This window comes from Petaurus breviceps, unplaced genomic scaffold (assembly GCF_028583685.1).
Source record: "Petaurus breviceps papuanus isolate PSGF00001 unplaced genomic scaffold, PetGlider_PUasm1.0 90842, whole genome shotgun sequence".
Taxonomy (NCBI): domain Eukaryota; kingdom Metazoa; phylum Chordata; class Mammalia; order Diprotodontia; family Petauridae; genus Petaurus; species Petaurus breviceps.
In genome coordinates this window covers 10,320,225-10,337,849 of record NW_027187358.1, presented here as the reverse complement: position 1 = coordinate 10,337,849, position 17,625 = coordinate 10,320,225, and the positions used below count along the sequence as shown (strand labels likewise).

The following is a 17,625-nucleotide window of genomic DNA, read 5'->3' as shown; positions in this document are numbered from 1 at the left end:
CTCCAGGGCTGGTGCTCTATTCACTGCACCACCTAGCCGCCCCTGGAAATTTCCTTTTGATACAAACAGAGAAAGATCTTACTAGACTGGCAAGCTACCTGGGGGCACACCATTCTCCCATGCCTGGGATATATTCTTTTTCCCCAAATCTTCTCCTGGTCCATCCTGTTCTCCCCTTCCATAAAAGCCCAACTGAGGCACCACATCCTGCACAAGAAGGCCCCCTTACCTCCCCTCACACACACCTAAGATGAAAACCATCTTTTTTTTCCATCAAATTTCACTCTCACCTGTATCACCATACATTTCAATGACCCAAAGCTCTAGAGCTGGAGGGAACATCAGAAGCCATTTAATCAAACCCCTTCATTTTACTCTGGGGTCCTGAGGTGTAATTTGAATCCAGGCCCTCTGACTTCAGAGCCAGGACTCAATACGCTGTACCACACACTGTTTGTCTGCCCTCCCTAACTGGACACCACTAGAACGAGCTCCCTGAGAACAAGATCTGCCACATCTCCTTTTGTAGCCTAGTGCCACGTAATAATACATATGCCTTGCCTCCAGCTGTCCCAAAGTCTGCTCCCCTGTAGTGAGTATCCCACCCACCCCCTCCACAAAGCCTTAAGAATGCTCCCTCTTCCTCCAAGCTCCCAAACATTCATAGCCTGCACATGATTACCTCCTAGGAGACACACTCTAGCCCCCTGCCATCATTTCTTTTCATTTCATGTGGGGTCTTGTCCCCTTAATTAGATGGCTAGCTCCATAGAGCACAATGAAAAGAAGGCTGGTCTGGGAATCAACAGAGCCGGACTGGGTAGTGCCCACTGTGGGACCTTGGCCGAGGCCCTTCATCTCTGAGCTTCCGTTCCTCCTGCATGGGGACAGGTCAGGGAGCAGATGGCCTGACTCCTGGGAACGGAGCTTGCTGGCTTAGGATCCAGCAGGAGAGGGGACCCTATTAGGGAGATCATGCAGCTAATTCAACAAAGAGCGGCCACTAGACAAAGGACAGAGCACTGAATTTGGAATCATCCCAGCCCTGCTCCTTACTAATGATGTGACCTTCCCCGGATTTCACTTGGTAGCAGTTGGGAGACACAGTGGACAGAGTGCTGGATGACGTGGAGTCAAGAAGACCTGAATTCTAATCCAGCCTCAGACACTTAACCAGTTGGGTGGCCCTGGGCAAGTCATTTTACTGCTGTCTGCCTCAGTTTCCATATCTGTAAAATGGGGATAATAATAGCACCTACCTCCCAGGCTTGTAATTTGAGATACATCAGATAATATTTATAATGTAAATAAGAAAGTGCTTAGCAAGTCTTAAAGCCTTTAAATGCCAACTATTAGTTTCCTCTGCAGCAAAATGAGGAAAATGGGTTAGTTGATCTTGAGTCCCTTCTAACTCTAAATCCCCAAGAACCCAGGTGATTTTTGGCTGTCTATTGTTACTTCATTATAATCAAAAAGCATGTATTGAGCCCCTACTACATACATGAAAGGCACCTGGGACCTTGCCAGCCATACAGCAGGCACTCAGTAAATGCTCACTGACTCGAATGCTTTCTATGAGATGGCAGGGGGATCAAAGGAGTATGAGACAGAAGTTTCATAGCTCTGAACACACTTCAGCAACCACCACCACAGCGTGTGTTCTATGGGTCAGAGGAATAGCGGTCTTGACAACAAGCCTTAGTTCGTTGGGGTGAGTCATCAATGGCCTCATGGGAGAGGCAGGAATTTGAGCTGAGCCCTGAAGGAAGGACAGGACTTGGCTAAGCAGGGAGGAAGACAACATGGAAGGTAAGAAATCAGGAAATCCTATCTCTAATTGATGTTGTTCCAAACTTTCTCTCCTCTCCTGAAACCTCCCTAAAGCTTCCCCTCAGGTGAGGACCTTACCTCATAATTTAACAAGAAAAACAGAGGCCATTACCCTAAAGCCCCCTTATCTCACAGCCCTGACCTCACCTCTAGCCCCCCATTATGTCCTCCTTGACTCTATTCTCAGAGGCCATTCCCCCAAAGCTCCCCCATCCCACATCCCCCTGACCTCACCTCTAGCCCCCCCATTATGTCCTCTTTGACTCCACTCTCAGAGGCCATTCCCCCAAAGCTCCCCCATCTCACAGCCCCAACCTCACCACCTCCAGCTCCCCATTATGTCCTCCTTGACTCCATTCTCTGATGAAGTGGTGGCTCTTCTTGCCATGGCCAACAACTCTACTACCCAAAACCCTGGATCCCATCCCTTTCCATCTTCTTCAGAAGATCATCCCCTCAGCTTCACCCTATTTTATTGGTTTCTTTCCTGCTGCCTACAAGCATGCTCAAATCTCCCCCAACTTCTAGATCCTGTCCCAGTTAGTTACCATCTTATTTGCGGGTTTTTTTCTCTCAGCCAAACTTCTTGAAAAAGCCGTCCAGACGCATTGCCTCTACTTTCTTTCTTCTAAACCATCTGTAATCTAACTTCTTACCTCACACAACCAAAGCTACTCTCCAAAGTTAGCAATGACTTTGTCGAATCCAAAGGCCTCTTCTCAGTCATCCTACTTGACCTCTTCAACACCTGATGCTGATGCCCACCGTTGTTTTCTGAATATTTCTCCTCCCCCTGGCTTTTCCTGAACTACTCACTTAGGCCTCCTTCTGTCTGAACACTCCATCCCAGTCCCCTTTTCTAGACAGACCATTATACATGTCATCTTCACAAACTGTAGGAGTACTACCTCAAGGGGACGGCTAGGTGGTGCAGTGAGTAGAGCACCGGCCCTGGAGTCAGGAGGACCCGAGTTCAAATCAGACCTCAGACACTTAACACAAAAACTAGCTGTGTGACCTTGGGCAAGTCACTGAACCCCAAATGCCCTCCAAAAAGCAAAAACAAAAAAGGAATACTACCTCAAGGCTCAAATCAGGGCTAGAGTTGTTCCTAACCCTAATGCTGAGGTCCTGGGTCTGCTTCTCTCTTCTCTCCTTCACTTGGTGACCTCATCAGCTCCCATATATTCAACTATCATCTCCATTCAAATGATTCCAAGACCTAGTTTCTCTCCTGCTCTCCAGTTAAGAATCTCCAGTTGTCTATTGGACATTCCAAAATGAATGTCCGGTAGGCATCTGAAATTCAGCATATTCAAAATAAATTCATTATCAATACTCCAAAATATTCACCATTCTACTAGGCCCATAATCCAGAGAGTTCAAAGAAAGAAAAGGACCCCCCGCCCCCACAACACACACACAAGTATTAACTGCAGCTCTTTTTGTGGTGGCAAAGAACTGAAAACTAAAGGAGTGCCCATCGATGGGGGAATGGAGAAGCAAATTATGGTAAACAAATGTAATGAGATATCATTGTGCTGAAACAAATAATGAAGAGGCTAATTTCAGAGAAACCTGGAAAGGCTTGTATGAACTGATGTAGAGAGAAGTGAGCAGAACCAAGAGAACAATCTATTCAATGATAACAACATTTTAAAGGCAAACAGCCTTGGAACATCTAAGGACTCTGATCAATGCAAAAACGAACCAAGACTCCAGAGGACTAGTGATGAATCAGGCTACCCACCCACATTCTGGCAGAGAAGTAATGGGCTCAGGGGGCAGAATGAGACATGGCAAACACAGGAATTTGTGTTGCCTAACCATGCCTACTTATATAAGTATTTTGTTTTCTTTTTAAAAAATGGTGTGTATGTGTGGGATAATAGGGAGAGAAAATTAATTTGTTCATTGAAATGAAAAAACAAGACCCCCGCCCATTTCTCAAATGTCCTTATTTCTATTAAGGATACTACTACCCTTCCAGTCATCCAAGTTCACAAGCCCAGAGGGTCAATCTAGACTTCTTACTCTTACATCTCCCATATCTAACTGTGAGAGTACTTGCCCTAAAAGAGATGCTAAATCTCATTGGGTCTGTTTATATAACATCTCTCCCATCTATTCTCTTCCCTCATGAACATCATCCTAATCTAGGTCTTCATTAATCTCAAGTGATCTATTCCACTTAATTCATTCATTTTGCCTCAGTTCTTTCCCCACAGCTGCCAAAGTGATTTTCCTGAAGTGTAGGTCTGACCATACTACCTCCTTACTCAAAATATCCAGGGACCTCCCTATTATCTCCAAAATAAAATATAAAGCCTACTGTTGGGCATTTAAATCTCCTCACAACCAGTCCACTTCCTAATACATTCCTGCCCTTTCCTCACTCACTCCAGCCATATTAGCCCTGCTTAGTAATCCTCACATGTATACCTTGTTTCAAATCCTACCTTGGGGACTTTGAAGAGAGAATGTGCCATTCCAAATCCAAGGGCACCCATTTCCCACCTTGGCCTCCCAACAACTCATAACCCACCTTCTATATGAACAGCCTTTCCTACTCCCACACCCACCCCAGCTAGACTTTGTTTTTATGTTGTATGCATTCTGAATATACCTTATACGTGTTGTCTCCTTAAGGGCAGGGAGATTGTCTCACCTGTGTTTGTATTCCAAGTGCTAGCACAATGCCAGCCATATCACAGCAACTTAACTGATGGATGTGGCATATATGAGAAGAGAGTACTCCAGTGGTGTGTTAATGCAGGGGGAAAAACAGAGAGAAGAAAAGGGAAAGGAAGGAAGAGGAAAAAAAAGCCCACGTACACACATCCTGTCTTTGAGGAACTGGCAAGTTGGGGAGAGAAAACTGATACCCCTGAAACAACCAGAAAGTCTGACAAGGCAATTTATGAGAGTGAAAGGAAGAAAGGCACACCGTCTCACTAGTTATCTGTCTAACTTTTTCAGATGGCAGTCAAACTAAATTACCAGCGGCTGGTCCCTAAGTAAGGTCCTACATTCAAGCCTTGACTTTTACTGTTTCTTGGGCCTGGAAAGTCCTTCTTCCACCCCCTATTATCTGTACTTCCTCTGAAGCCCAGCATAAATGTTACCAGCTCTATGACGTTTTCCTAGGTCACCACATCAAATATTTGGAGTTGAAAGAGACCTCAGAGGCCTTCATTTTACCCATCCCACATCTAGCTAGGAATGATTTCTTCTTTATCTGTTCTCATAATACTTACCATACATCTTATGCATTGATCATACTCTAGTATCCTAATTTACATTACTGCTATTTGAATAAATGGTATACATCCCTCATTACTAGATGACACACACTGATCCCTGCTCATATATTTGACACACCCAAAGAACTGAATGGCTTACCCAGCCAAGCACTAGAAGTTTACTGATCCTCAAACTTAACTAGTGCTTAAAGAGTTTTCCTCACAGGAATAACTCAGAGAAGCAGTGACCTGCCCATTCATATGACTAGAAGTGTCAGAGCCAGGGCTTCCAACTCCAAAGCTATGGAAACCTTGCCTCTGAAAGAAGGAGCCATTCAGTGATAAGCGGAACATCAGGGCCTGTACTGGTACCCCAGTCTGCTACCTTGTGAAACTGTCAGCAAGTCAATCACATTTTCAATTTGTACATCTGCAAAATGGGAATGATACTTAAACTACCTACCTGCCCCAAGGTGAGGAAAGAACTCTGGGAACTTGGGCCACAACATGAATGTGAGCTATTAGTATCAATAATTAATCATTAACAAACAGGTGAAAAAGTACAGTGAAGGAAGAAAGAGAGACATGTCCAGCCTGGATTTTCTAAGGGTTTTTCACTCTTAGGAAATATAATTGCTTTCCTCTTCTCTGGACATCTTGAGCTGTCAATAAATTTGGGCTAAGGCAGTGCCTTTCCCATTTAGGTGTGGGAAGGAGAAGAATCAGATAGATCCAAATTCTTCTGGTTTTACCTATACCCATCCTCACTATACCTGCTGGTAGCCCCCCAGGCTGCCCAGCTACTGAAATAGATAAGAATTCTAATTCTCTTCAATAAAAAATACAAAAAAAATTTCCCCTTCCCCTGACAGTTTCAGAATGCTATCCTCAACAACCCTGAGAAGTAGGAGATAGAAAAACACATGGCCTCATTTTACACAAAACAAAGAGAAATTCAGTGGGTTTCCCACAGATTCATATCAGTAGGAGAAAACAGAGCTGGGATTAAAACTCAGCTTCTGGGCTGTATCATAGACACTGTGGTACAGTGGGAAAGATCACTCCTTCTGTAGGCAAAGGACTCAAATCCTACCTCTATAACTACTGTTGTTACTTTGGGTAAATCAATCAACTCTTTGGGCCTCAGTTTCTTCATCTTAATATAAGAGGGTTGGACTAGACCTCAAGGGCTCCTCTTTCAGGTCTATATCTGTCATCTCTAACCTTTGATCCAGGCCTTCTGAATCCTCCATGTTCTTTCCATTGTCCTATTGGGCCCACCAGGGCTAATCTGGAAGCCCACAAGCTTAGGGATGAAATGTCTAGGTTCAAGGCAGCCCACCCAGGGAAGGGACAGGAAGAGCACATGGAAAGACTTTCTCTTTCCTACTTCCCATGTTAAAAAGAAAGACATCTGCCCTAGAGTCAGAATTCCCTAATGGGGCTCCATTCTATAAGCTGAAAAAGCTTCCTCTTAAAAATAAAAGTATCCCCAAGAAAAGCGAACATATCAAGCTAGTTAAAATTGGTTAACAATAATGCACGAAATAAGTCTTAGCCATTCTCTTCCCTAATAGCTAGCTGAAAAGTCCAGGCTGAAGACACAGGTTCTTTGAAGAAGAGTGTGACATCAAACACTACAGTGCAAGAACAAGCCTTGGGTAGAGAACTTTAGTGGGGTCCTCTGGATAGCCATGTGGGCAAACAGGAAGGTCTGGGAGTTCTCACAGGGCAGCAAGTTACCTTGGTTGTGTGGTAGCCGAAAGAGAGCACCTAGACTTGAGGCCCAGCCATGACCTGGACAAGTGGCCAGACACAGGACTGGGGCAAGTCTCTTAATGGTTCATGCAGAGAGTGGTTAATACTTACCCTATTGACTCTCCTTCACAGGGCTGTTTCTGGAACCAGAAAGTTCCCATAAGTTGCTTTATAGACTATAAAATTCTAAAGGCATGCCAGCTCCTGTGACAGGCCTATTTTGGACTCGACCTGATGATGACCTTATTTCTCAAGACAGTCAGGGCTTTAAATGTGGCCTAAGTCAGCAGTTCTTGGGAATGGAGAATGGAACAAACACTGGGAGACTGTCTAGAGCTCCCGACCCCAGTGATCCTGGAGTCAGGAAGAACTGAGTTCAAATCTGACCTCAGACACTTACTATTTGTGTAACCATGGGCAAGTCATTTTAATCTGTTTGCCTGGTTTTCTCACATGTAAAAGCATCTATCTCTCCCAGGATTATTATGAGGATCAAATAAGGTAATAATTGTAAAAGTGCTCAGCACAGTGTCTGGGACACAATAAATACTACATAAATGTTAGCTAGTAATATAATTATCATTTGTGTTACTATCCTGGAAAGCCAAGCATAGGACAAGCTATTGAAAGCTGTCAGCTTTCACCACATAGTTCCTTAAGAGCCCAAGTTCCCCAAAGGATTCTAGATACTGGGAGCTCATCTTTCAAGTGACTTGCCTCAGCTGGTCAATGACTTTCTGCAGGACTCACAGCACTCCAACTCAGTTTCCTCACCTGTAAAATGGGGGTGAATACCACCCACATCATAAAGTTGCTGTGAGGATCACCTAAGATAACATATATGAAGCCATCTGCAAACCTTAAAACATCATTACATAAATCATCATCGTCATCATTGCGATTACACAGACTTAAGAGAGCTGAAATTTAAACTTGGGGTCGAGTCCAACCTGTTTTCCACTCTCTCTTGACCATAACTTGCCAGTCAGACGGGGCACCCTACAGCAGAAAGAGGGAAGTGTGAGGACAGCCAGGTCCCAGGCCCAGCTCGAGGACCCATTCCTACATTGTAGCAATAAGCCTAACCAGTTCTTAGACTAAAATGACTTCAGCAAGGTCACTGGCCCTTGGGCTCAACAGCACCTTTGTGCAGCTCCTCGTATCAGTGGTGGATTCCAGTCCTCATTTATTAGTCATCTGACATATTTTTTTTTTTGCCTTTTGGAGGGGAATAGGGGCTAAGTGACTTGCCCAAGGTTACACAGCTAGTTTTTTTGTGTTGGTGTTAAGTGTCTGAGGCCGGAATGGAACTCAGGTCCTCCTGACTCTGGGGCCTGCACTTTACTCACTGCGCCACCTAGCTGCCCCCTCAATATTTTTTAAAGGAATGGAGAGTATACCAACTTGGTACACTTCTGCAAGACTGACTTGTTTCAAATACACAAACAGTTAGCATTTACATAGTACTTTAAGGCTTGCAATTTTGTTGAGTTGTTTTTCAGTTGTGTTTGACTCTTCATGGTCCCACTTGGGGTTTTCTTGGCAGAGATACTGGAGTGGTTTGCCTTTTCCTTCTCCAGCTCATTTTACAGATAAGGAAACTGAGGCAAACAGGGCAAAGTGACTTGCCCAGGGTCAAACAGCTAGTAAATGAGGCCAGGATGGACAAGTCTTCCTGACTTTCCTGTTCTCTCCCTACTATGCCACTTAGCTGCCTAAGGCTTGGAAAGCACTAAACATGTCATTTTATCCTCTTCACAACCCCTCTAGTGCTCGGGTGGTTAGCGCCAATCCACTCCATTCTCTATCGTGTTTGTAACAGTTGTCGCCTCCCCCACTAAATGTGAGCTTCCTGAGAACAGGGGCTGTCTTTCATGTTTCTTTGTACCTCTTAACAATCAGCACAGTGCCTGGAATACAGCAGGTGCCTAATAAATGCTTGACTGCATGGCTGGATATTCTCTGACTATCCCCCATGCCTTTTCTCCCAATGGCTTCCTTTCAGTATTAGCTAAAGTCCTACCTTCTGCAAGCCTCCCTCATCTTAGTGACTACACTCTGAGATGACAGCCAGTTTACCCCATATAGATCTTGCCTATCAATGGCTCCATCAGACTGTACACTCTTGGAGAGCAGGGACTGCAGCTTTTGTTTTGTTTTGTTTTCCCAATGCTTAACACAATGCCTGGCACCTAGCAGATTTGCTGACTTGACCCTGGGAGGAAGGGCCATGATTATCCCCATTTTACAGATGAGCAAACTGAGGTACACAAGAGCTTACTTGCTCAGGGTTACACAGCTAGGGTTTAACATTGAACTGGACTCAGCAGACTCCAAGCTCTGTCCACTACACCACCTAGCTGCCTTGGGCATGACATGACAGTCTTGTCTCCCCACTTAGAGAGGACTTCTAAAGGTCTAAGGCAACTTCACAGCCTCAGAGTCTCGGCTTTCAAAGGAAATTCAGAGGCCTTCTGAAGACTCCTCTGTTCTCCTTCTGGACAAATGGTCACGCGGCCTGTTTATTCTGCCTGGAGACAGTGTCATGAAGCTGTCTCATGGGCCTCTTTGGTGACCACTGGGTGAAGCCTCTGGGCCCCTTCTCAGAATTATGTCTTTAAGTGCATAAAATAAAACCACAGGGTTATGAAAGTAGCTCATTTTATCAAAGTATAAAAATATGGCTGTGGCCCCCAAGCCAAGAACTCTTGATTTATATAAAGTCTAAACCTGTTATTCTATTGCTTCTACTCTCTGACCCTAGGTCTGCCCCCTTGGATCAAACAGAAGAACAGTTCTGTATTCCTACCAGTACCTAGGCCCAGGCTGGATACACCAGTAAGCATTCAGTATACAACACCTACTTGACCAATGACTAAATCATAGCAGGTAGAGAGGAAGGCAGTCCCCTCCCCCCACGTTATCCTCCCAATAGGATTTGGGGAATTGCAGGGGGAGCAAGAGTAATTCCACACAGCTTCCTTCTGTAGATCTTGCCCATAAAGCAGTTTTTAAAAATTTCACCCACAGCCAATCAACAAGGGTTTATTTAGCACCTGCTAAGCACCACATTAAACCTAGGTAGGCAATTACAAAGAATGAAACAATCCCTGCTTGTACAGGGCTTACACCCTAAAGAGGGAGAAAACAAGTACTTCTAAAAATGCAAACAGCAGAAATTTAGAGTGAATAAATACAAATACACACAGGGTAGTAAAATACAGGTTAGTCTGGGAGAGTCATGGGGGGATGGGATCAGGAAAGGAGTGGTGCAGAAGGTGATGCTGAGAGAAGCTTTCTGGGACTCACATGAAGGGAGTACATGGCCAGGCCTGGGGGTCAGGTGCTGCAAAGGCACAGACAGCAGAGATGGAGTGCAGCTACAGAAAAGGGATATCCACGGATGTCAGAAAGGTAAGCTGAGGCCAGGGTGTATACAGGCTTTAAAGAGTTAAAATGGGAGAGCTTATATTTGATCCCAGAGTTAAGAGAAAGCTGCAAGAGTTGGTTGAGTTAAGGGAGTCACATGGCCAGATATGTCCTTAATTCCTCTAGCAGCCTGTGTGCGTAGGATGGGCCCAGGTGGGGAGAGCCAGTAGGAGGCTATTGTAACACTCTAGGATCTAGGCAAGAGGTGGAGAGGGCCAGAGTGGAGAAAAGGGCCTGTATGGAAGAGATGTGGTGAAGGTAGGCACGGTGGGGGAAGTGTGAGAGGGAGAAGCCAGGAGGATGCCAAGATTGTGACCCCAAGATCCTGGGATGGTGCTGGTGCCAACTTTGGAAGGGGGGAGGTTGAGGGAGAAGGATAATGAGTTTCACTTTAGACACAGTGAAGCAGGCCCCTCATCCAGAGGACAATCCCCAGGGCCCAGCAGGTAACCTGGAAGCAACTCTCCTATAAAAGGGGAATGATAACCCTCATATGGCCCACTTCTGAGGGATACTGTGAGAAGAGTGCTTTGTCAGCTGAACGTGGTTAAAGATGTGGAGCCCGTGATTCTTCTCTGCTGGGTAGGGGAGGGAAGAGGAACAGGCCCAATTTCCCCAGATTCATGACTAGACCTGACTCATCTACCAAGGGACAGAGGTCTAAGCCCAGCCTCTGCCTCCAAGCAAAGTCAAAACACGACCCACATCAGGCAAAGGGCTCTGAGCACAATCATGAATCCCTTTTGCCATAGTGGGGCACAAGAGACTGAGACAGACAGATGCTAACCTATAGGGTATGAGGACATAGAATTTGTTCCTTGATTTCTCCCCCAAAAGACTAAAGGCTGAGGGCCAGAGACACTAGTGATTCCAGACAGAAGGTCCAGCAGTACCCAGTCTACACTCAGAGAACAAGACATAAAGAAAGCCTATGGCTCCTACAATTCCTTGGGGACCATTCTGTACATGTGGTCAGTGCCTGGATCTCCCCAGCTGCTATAGATACTGGATTCTTTCCATTCACCTTAGTCAGAGCCAAATGTAAAATGCCATAATCCCCCCTCCTACCCTACACCACCCAAAAAACAATACTGGAATGAAACCGATTAAGTGGAGTGCTCAGGATACCAGCTACTCTGATTAGAAGAAGTGGGAGTTAGGAAACCTAGATTTTAGTCGACTCTGTTAAGTAACTAGCTATGTTACCTTGGGTAATTCAATCCCTACCCAGTTCTCCCCTCCCCACACACACATATCTTAACCTAATCATTGTCCACCCCTAAAAGAGTTTTCTTTCTGGGCTGTTAGATGGGGATAATGAATGAAGCTAGTTAACAGAAAGCAGTTGTTCCATCAAAAGCAACAAGGTATACAGGAAATAACAGTGGATTAGAAGTCAAGAGACCTGGGTTTTAGTTCTGACTACTACTGATCAGCTGAGCACCTGATGCAAATTACATTTTTCTGAGTCTCTCCTTTTCTTCAATCAACAAGCATCATTAAGTACCTACTACGTACCAGGAACTGGAGATACAGATGAGGAATGAAGCCATTCCCACTTGTAAGGAGCTCACGTCCTAACAGAGGAGACATAGATAAACCCATTCAGAATAAATATAAAGAGAACCAAGACGAATCAGCGTGCAAGGCTGTCTGGGTGGGAAGGCGCACAGCACAGAGGTGTCAAACACATGGCCTGATGCTTCCTCGACACTCCCAAATATGCCCAGAATCAAACTGTAATATCCCTGGGAAGTATTTAACGAGATAAATAAACTAGATAACTCTAACAGTTACATAATATATACTCAATATATAAAACATAAATGCATATAAAAATACAACAGAAAATATAAGTCTATTCATGGAATGCAAGGATGCTCAGGTATGGCTTAGCGGCCCCTGTTTCTCTTTGATTTGACACCAGGGATGTAGAAGGTGGTACCTGAGTAGCATCCTGAAGGAAGAAAGGCAATGCATGAGGCGAAGGTGAGGAGGGAGGGCACTCCAGGCATGGGGGGTGACTAATGCAAAGGCAAGGAGAGGGGAGATGGAGCGTCCTAAGTGAGGAACAGAGAGGTGGCCAATCTTGCTGGATCATGGAGTGTGGGAGGGGGAACAACGTCCAACGAGGCTGGGGCACCAAATTATGACGAGCACTGTAAAAGCTAAACAAAAGAGTTTTTACATTTATCCTTGAAGGTAGTAAGGAGCACTGAGTCTGACTGGGCAGGGGAATCACATGATCAGATAGTGCTTAACAGAGACTTGAGCCAGGAAGCCCAACTGGGAGGCCCTCACATAACTGTTCAGGAAAAAGTGATGAACTAAGGTGTTGGCTTTGTGAGAAGAGGGGAAGGGTCTGATGCAAGAAACGTGATGAGAGAAATAACGAGATCTGGGAAGAAGCAAGGGAGAGTGAGGAGCTGCAGACAATGGCAGTGCCTTGGACAGAAACAGTGAAGTGTGGCAGAGGGAAGGGTTTAGGGAAAATGACCTCTGTTTGGATATGCTGAGTCTGTCCAGTTGTCTCTGGGAGGGACATTCTGTTTGATAACGTCCAAAAGACAACTGGTAATGTGTAACTGAATTACAGATCTGAGTCACCTGTGTGGAGATGGTTGTTAAAGTCACATGACTGGATAAAGGAGTCAAGAGAGCAAAGGACAGAGCTGTAAGGCATACCCACAGTAAGGGAGGAGAGTCCAGATGATGAGCCATCAAAGGAGACTGAGGGAGGAGGAGAATCAGGAGAGAGCAGCAGCATGAACATCCAGAGAAGATGGGTGCACATCGTCAAAGGCAGCCAAGAGGTCCAGAAGGAGGAGAAGTAGTGAGGAACTAATGTGGTCCCCCTGGTTTTCTTGGCTAAGTTTCCTAGACTCAGCGCCCCATCAAGCTCCACTTCTGACCTGACCAGATCTAAAAGCAAATCTCCCCTGCTTCCTAAGGCAGCTCGGGAGTGGGTGGCCCAGGACCTCAGGCCCACAAGACTTACACACAGCCCTGAGATCATCATGCAGATCAGCACAAGTTCACTAGGAAGCCAGCAAATATGTTTACACACATGGGCACACAGACAAGGGCAAAGCCAAGCATGCCAAATGACACAGAGCACACACTGAACAGTAAAGAAAAAGGTCAAAGTACCATGCAATAGGGTGAGGGGGCAGGGCAGAGCACACGCCTGTCTCCTTACCTACCCAGCAGCACCTCTGCCCATCAGAGCTCCCAATCCCCTAACAACCTGGGGGCGTGCTGAAAAGAGCAGAAAGCAGCAGACAAACAGCAGTGTATATTGGGCCATGTTTATGAAAAAGAACTAAAAAACAAACTCAAAGAAGAGGTTACAGTTTTTTCTCCAATGACAGATGAACTGTATTCCCAAATGTACACTCACGTGTGCGCGCGCACACACACACACACACACACACACACAATCCATCAAGTCAAGGAGCTGTGGCTGCCAGACGGCAGCAATGCCACAATATGCCCACCCCCAAATTAAACGTGCCCAGACCAGCCTGGGAACAGTCTGGAACAGGGCTCAGAGGAAGAGGAGGAGAGAGTTAAGGCAGAAGTGCACAGGGACAGGACTGTCTTCATTGCAACGTATTCCTTTTGTTGGGGTCACCAGCTAAGGCTTGACAAGAGCAGCCACAGAGTCCCATCAGTTCAGAGCCTATTTCCCCCCAACCCCTACCCTGGTCCCAGGCAGAGGAAGGAGTGATTCCAAGGCTTCTAGGTGGGTAAGCCTCTTCTCTGGGGGTAGACAGAAGTTCCATGCCAAAAGGACAACCGTGGTGAGGCAAAGAACGGCTGAGTCTAGGGGAGGAGATCCAATGCAGGCTCTGCCTACCACAAAGATCCCTGGGAAGGCATCGCCGACAGCTACTGCCACCTATTTACACAGCATAAACAGGGAAGACATGATGGTCTGGAGGAAAAGAGCCCTAAGAACTAGGTGTCAGGAGACACACTGAGACTTTCTATGAATTTACTGAAATCTTGGGCAAACATATTTGATCGGTCTGGGTCCCAGTTTGCAACCTAAAAAATTAGAAGGGTAATTTTTAACTACAGCAATACCTAAAATGATACACTAGATGGGCAAACAAGTTACCATATAAAGTGGGTTATAATGATCCTTTTTACTTAAGTCAGGAGCTGAGAAAGAGACAGAAACAGAGGGGAGAGGGGAGGAGAGGAAGGGAGAAGGGGAAAGAGAAAGAGATATATGGTAAAGAGAGGGGGAAGAAAAAGGGTAGAGGGGGGGAAAAGGGGAAAGGAGGGGAAAGAAAGGGCAGATGAGGGAAGGAAGAAGAGGAGAGGAACCTGGGGAAAGATGGGGCGGGGGGAGGGTGTTGAGGAGAGACAGAGAACAGAGAGAAGCAGAACAGAGTGCAGGCTGAGGGGTCACTGTTTCCCAGGCTACCACTGCCACAGGCTCCTCCTGGCCCAGAGTCTCAAGAGGCATGCAAAAGCAGGGCAAAGATGAGGTTGGCAGAGAAAGATTTTTCCCTAGGTGGCACAGTGGATAGAGTTCTGGGTCTGAAGTCAGGAAGACTCATCTTTCCGAGTTCCAATCCGGCCTCAGACACTTACTAGCTCTATGACCCTGGGTAAATCATTTAACCCTGTTTGCCTCAGTTTCTTCATCTGTAAAATGAGGTGGAGGAGGAAATGGCAAACCACTCCAAGAACTCTGCCAAGAAAACCCCAAATGGGGTCATGAAGAGTTGGACACAAATGAACAACAACAAAATGTTTGACAAATTCCTACCCATCCTTCAAGACTCAGTTCTGGCTCTGCCTTTTCCATAAAGTCCTCCCAGACCACAGTAATGGCCTATGGCTTGCACTACCAGGAGTCCCCCACTGATACAGAACAACACAAGGCAGCAGGTGGTTTCTCTCACCTACATGTGCCTGGCCCTGTTCTATGACAAGGTTCTAAAAGTAGCTTCTGGATGTGAGAGACCATTATCTTAGGTTTGTCAGGAACCTTCCCAGGATGTTCAAATATTTGCTGTCAGTTTTCCAACAGACAAACTATAGTGGCTAACTTTCAATTCGAAAAGCATCCTTTTTAATCTCTCTCAAAAATATGATTTTCTCCATCACCCCATTTCACATTCACAGTAATTTCATGAGATTGCTAGGACAGGTGTCATCCTTAAAGGACTTAAGGGGAAACTGAGGCCCAGAGATGTTCAATGACTTTCTCAGTGCTCCACAGCCAGGCCAGACCACCAATTCTACTGACTTAGGATGCAAGTCCTGTCCAGTGGTTTAAGTAGATTGGACTGTCACACCAACCTAGCCTCCAGTATCCCAAAACCCACATCTCCTCCTTAAGGAAGCTGCCCCCACCAAAGCCAGCAGATCCGTAACCCCAGGACCCCCACTTCAGCTGCACCAGTGAGACCCGTGGCTGAAGACCCTGAAAGGAAAGGAGGGTGGAGGGCAGGGGGCAAAGAGAGGACTAACAATTACCTTTAATGACAAACGCCTCGGTCACCAGCCGCATGTGGTATAAAGGCCTGTTCTCCACAGACATGTTGTCAATGCCAGCCCGGGCATACATGCTGACTGCGTCCCTGTAGTACCCCTCCACGTAATGCAGCTTTCCCAGGATCAGCATGGCCTCTCGCATATGCTGTGGCTAAAACAACAAGCAGCAAGGGTAGCAAAAGTCTGTGCATCCCAGTCTCCCACCCATCTGGGGTGAACACCTTCCATCAGACCCACAGCCCAAGACCCAGGGCAGCACATCCTTGACAAAAGTGATGCACCAGAACCCAGGCTGGCTGGTCGCAGCAGAGAGAACCCAAGGGCAGGGCCTAGCTAACAGGAATGATGACAGCTAGCTTAATTATATATAAACTAGCTTATAGAACAATAACACAGATATGGTAAAATAATACATAATAAATAATATAGCACTTTAAAGGTTTGTAAAGTTTTATATCTTATCTTCAAAACAACCCTGGGAAATCTCTATTTTACAAATGAGAAAACTGAAAGTAAAGTGATTTGCCCAGGGTCCACATAGCTATTAAGCATCTGAATCAGGATTTGAACCCAGGTTATCATGACAAACAGCTGCTCTGTGACCACAGGCCAATGGCTTAACCTCTCTGGGGTTCAGATTCCTCATCTGTCAAGTGAGGTAGTTAGGCTAGACAGCCTCTAAACCTGTGATGTTCTAGGAAGCCTTTGCTGCTGAGCCCTGCTCCAAACAGGCCTCTGCCCCCTACTCTCTCATCCTCCTTCCTTTGGCATTTCTCTTTCCAACCCACACAGATGCCTTCTCCCTTCAACTCCATGGGACTTCTAAGTAACTCCACTGTACAGCACCCTCTTTTATGCTTGTCAGGCTTATCTCACCTAGACCAACCATCTCCTCAGTGGGGTAAGGGGAGAAGCCAGTCCGTTCACATGCCACCGTCCCTCCATCACAAGCTCCCTTTTCCAGCCCAGCCCTCACTCTTGCACTCAACTGTGCAGACTCTAAAGCTCCCAATCCTCCTTCTCACTCCCCATTCCCCACCAGAAGCCACACAGGTGGACCCTTTAGACCAATTATAAGCAAACAGCTGCTTTACACACACCATCAAGAAACAGGCAATGCATCTCATTACCTTATCTCCCACTTAAAAAATTCCCTATTCTAGCTGAGGCACAACGTTTCACAACCTTTGACCCCTCACTCAGTAAGCATCCACTTGCATCCAAACAATTATTGTTTTACCGCCAGAACATGGCTTTAAATTTTTTTTTTAAGTTCCACTCATGACTTTTGTTTTTGCATTACAAACATTTACATATCACCTCTATCCGATCTGTCCTATAACAAGTGAGCAAAACTAACAATACAGTGACCTCATCTGAAAGTGTATGCATCATGTAGCACTCCCAAGGTCTGTGTTTTAACTAACAAAAATCTATTTTCTCTACCTCTTACTTGGAAGCTCATTAAAAAAAGAAAGACGAATTTATATCTTATAACAAACACGCATCATCAACTTCCCTCTTTGGCTGTATACAAAATGCCCTATGTCTCATTCTGTAACTTAAATCTATCACTACCTCTGTCAGAAGGTGGATATGGTCACTGTACTCATCACAATTCTGAACGCTTTCCCAGTTTGATTTGCACTTGCTCTCCCTGCTTCAAGGCTCTGTACACACTCTAATCCAATTCATCTTCCACCCACCATCCAAAGTCATTTTCCTAAAGTGAAGATCTGACCATATTACTCTCCCACTCAATAAACTCTAGTGACTCCTTAATGATTCTATGATCAAATATTTCATCTTTGTCACATCCCTTTTAACTTCAATTTTTTGTGTTCAAGTTTTG

General features: G+C 45.6%; 1 protein-coding gene across 1 annotated transcript in view; it reads right to left on the bottom strand.

Annotated features, from left to right (window-relative positions):
- Nucleotides 1–17,625, bottom strand: part of TTC7A (tetratricopeptide repeat domain 7A) — a 210,316-nt gene that overhangs the window by 171,632 nt on the left and 21,059 nt on the right. Inside the window, exon 3 of the mRNA XM_069071642.1 lies at nucleotides 15,756–15,924. Within this exon, the coding sequence (XP_068927743.1) occupies nucleotides 15,756–15,924 (169 nt within the window). The remainder of the gene's footprint in view (nucleotides 1–15,755; nucleotides 15,925–17,625) is intronic.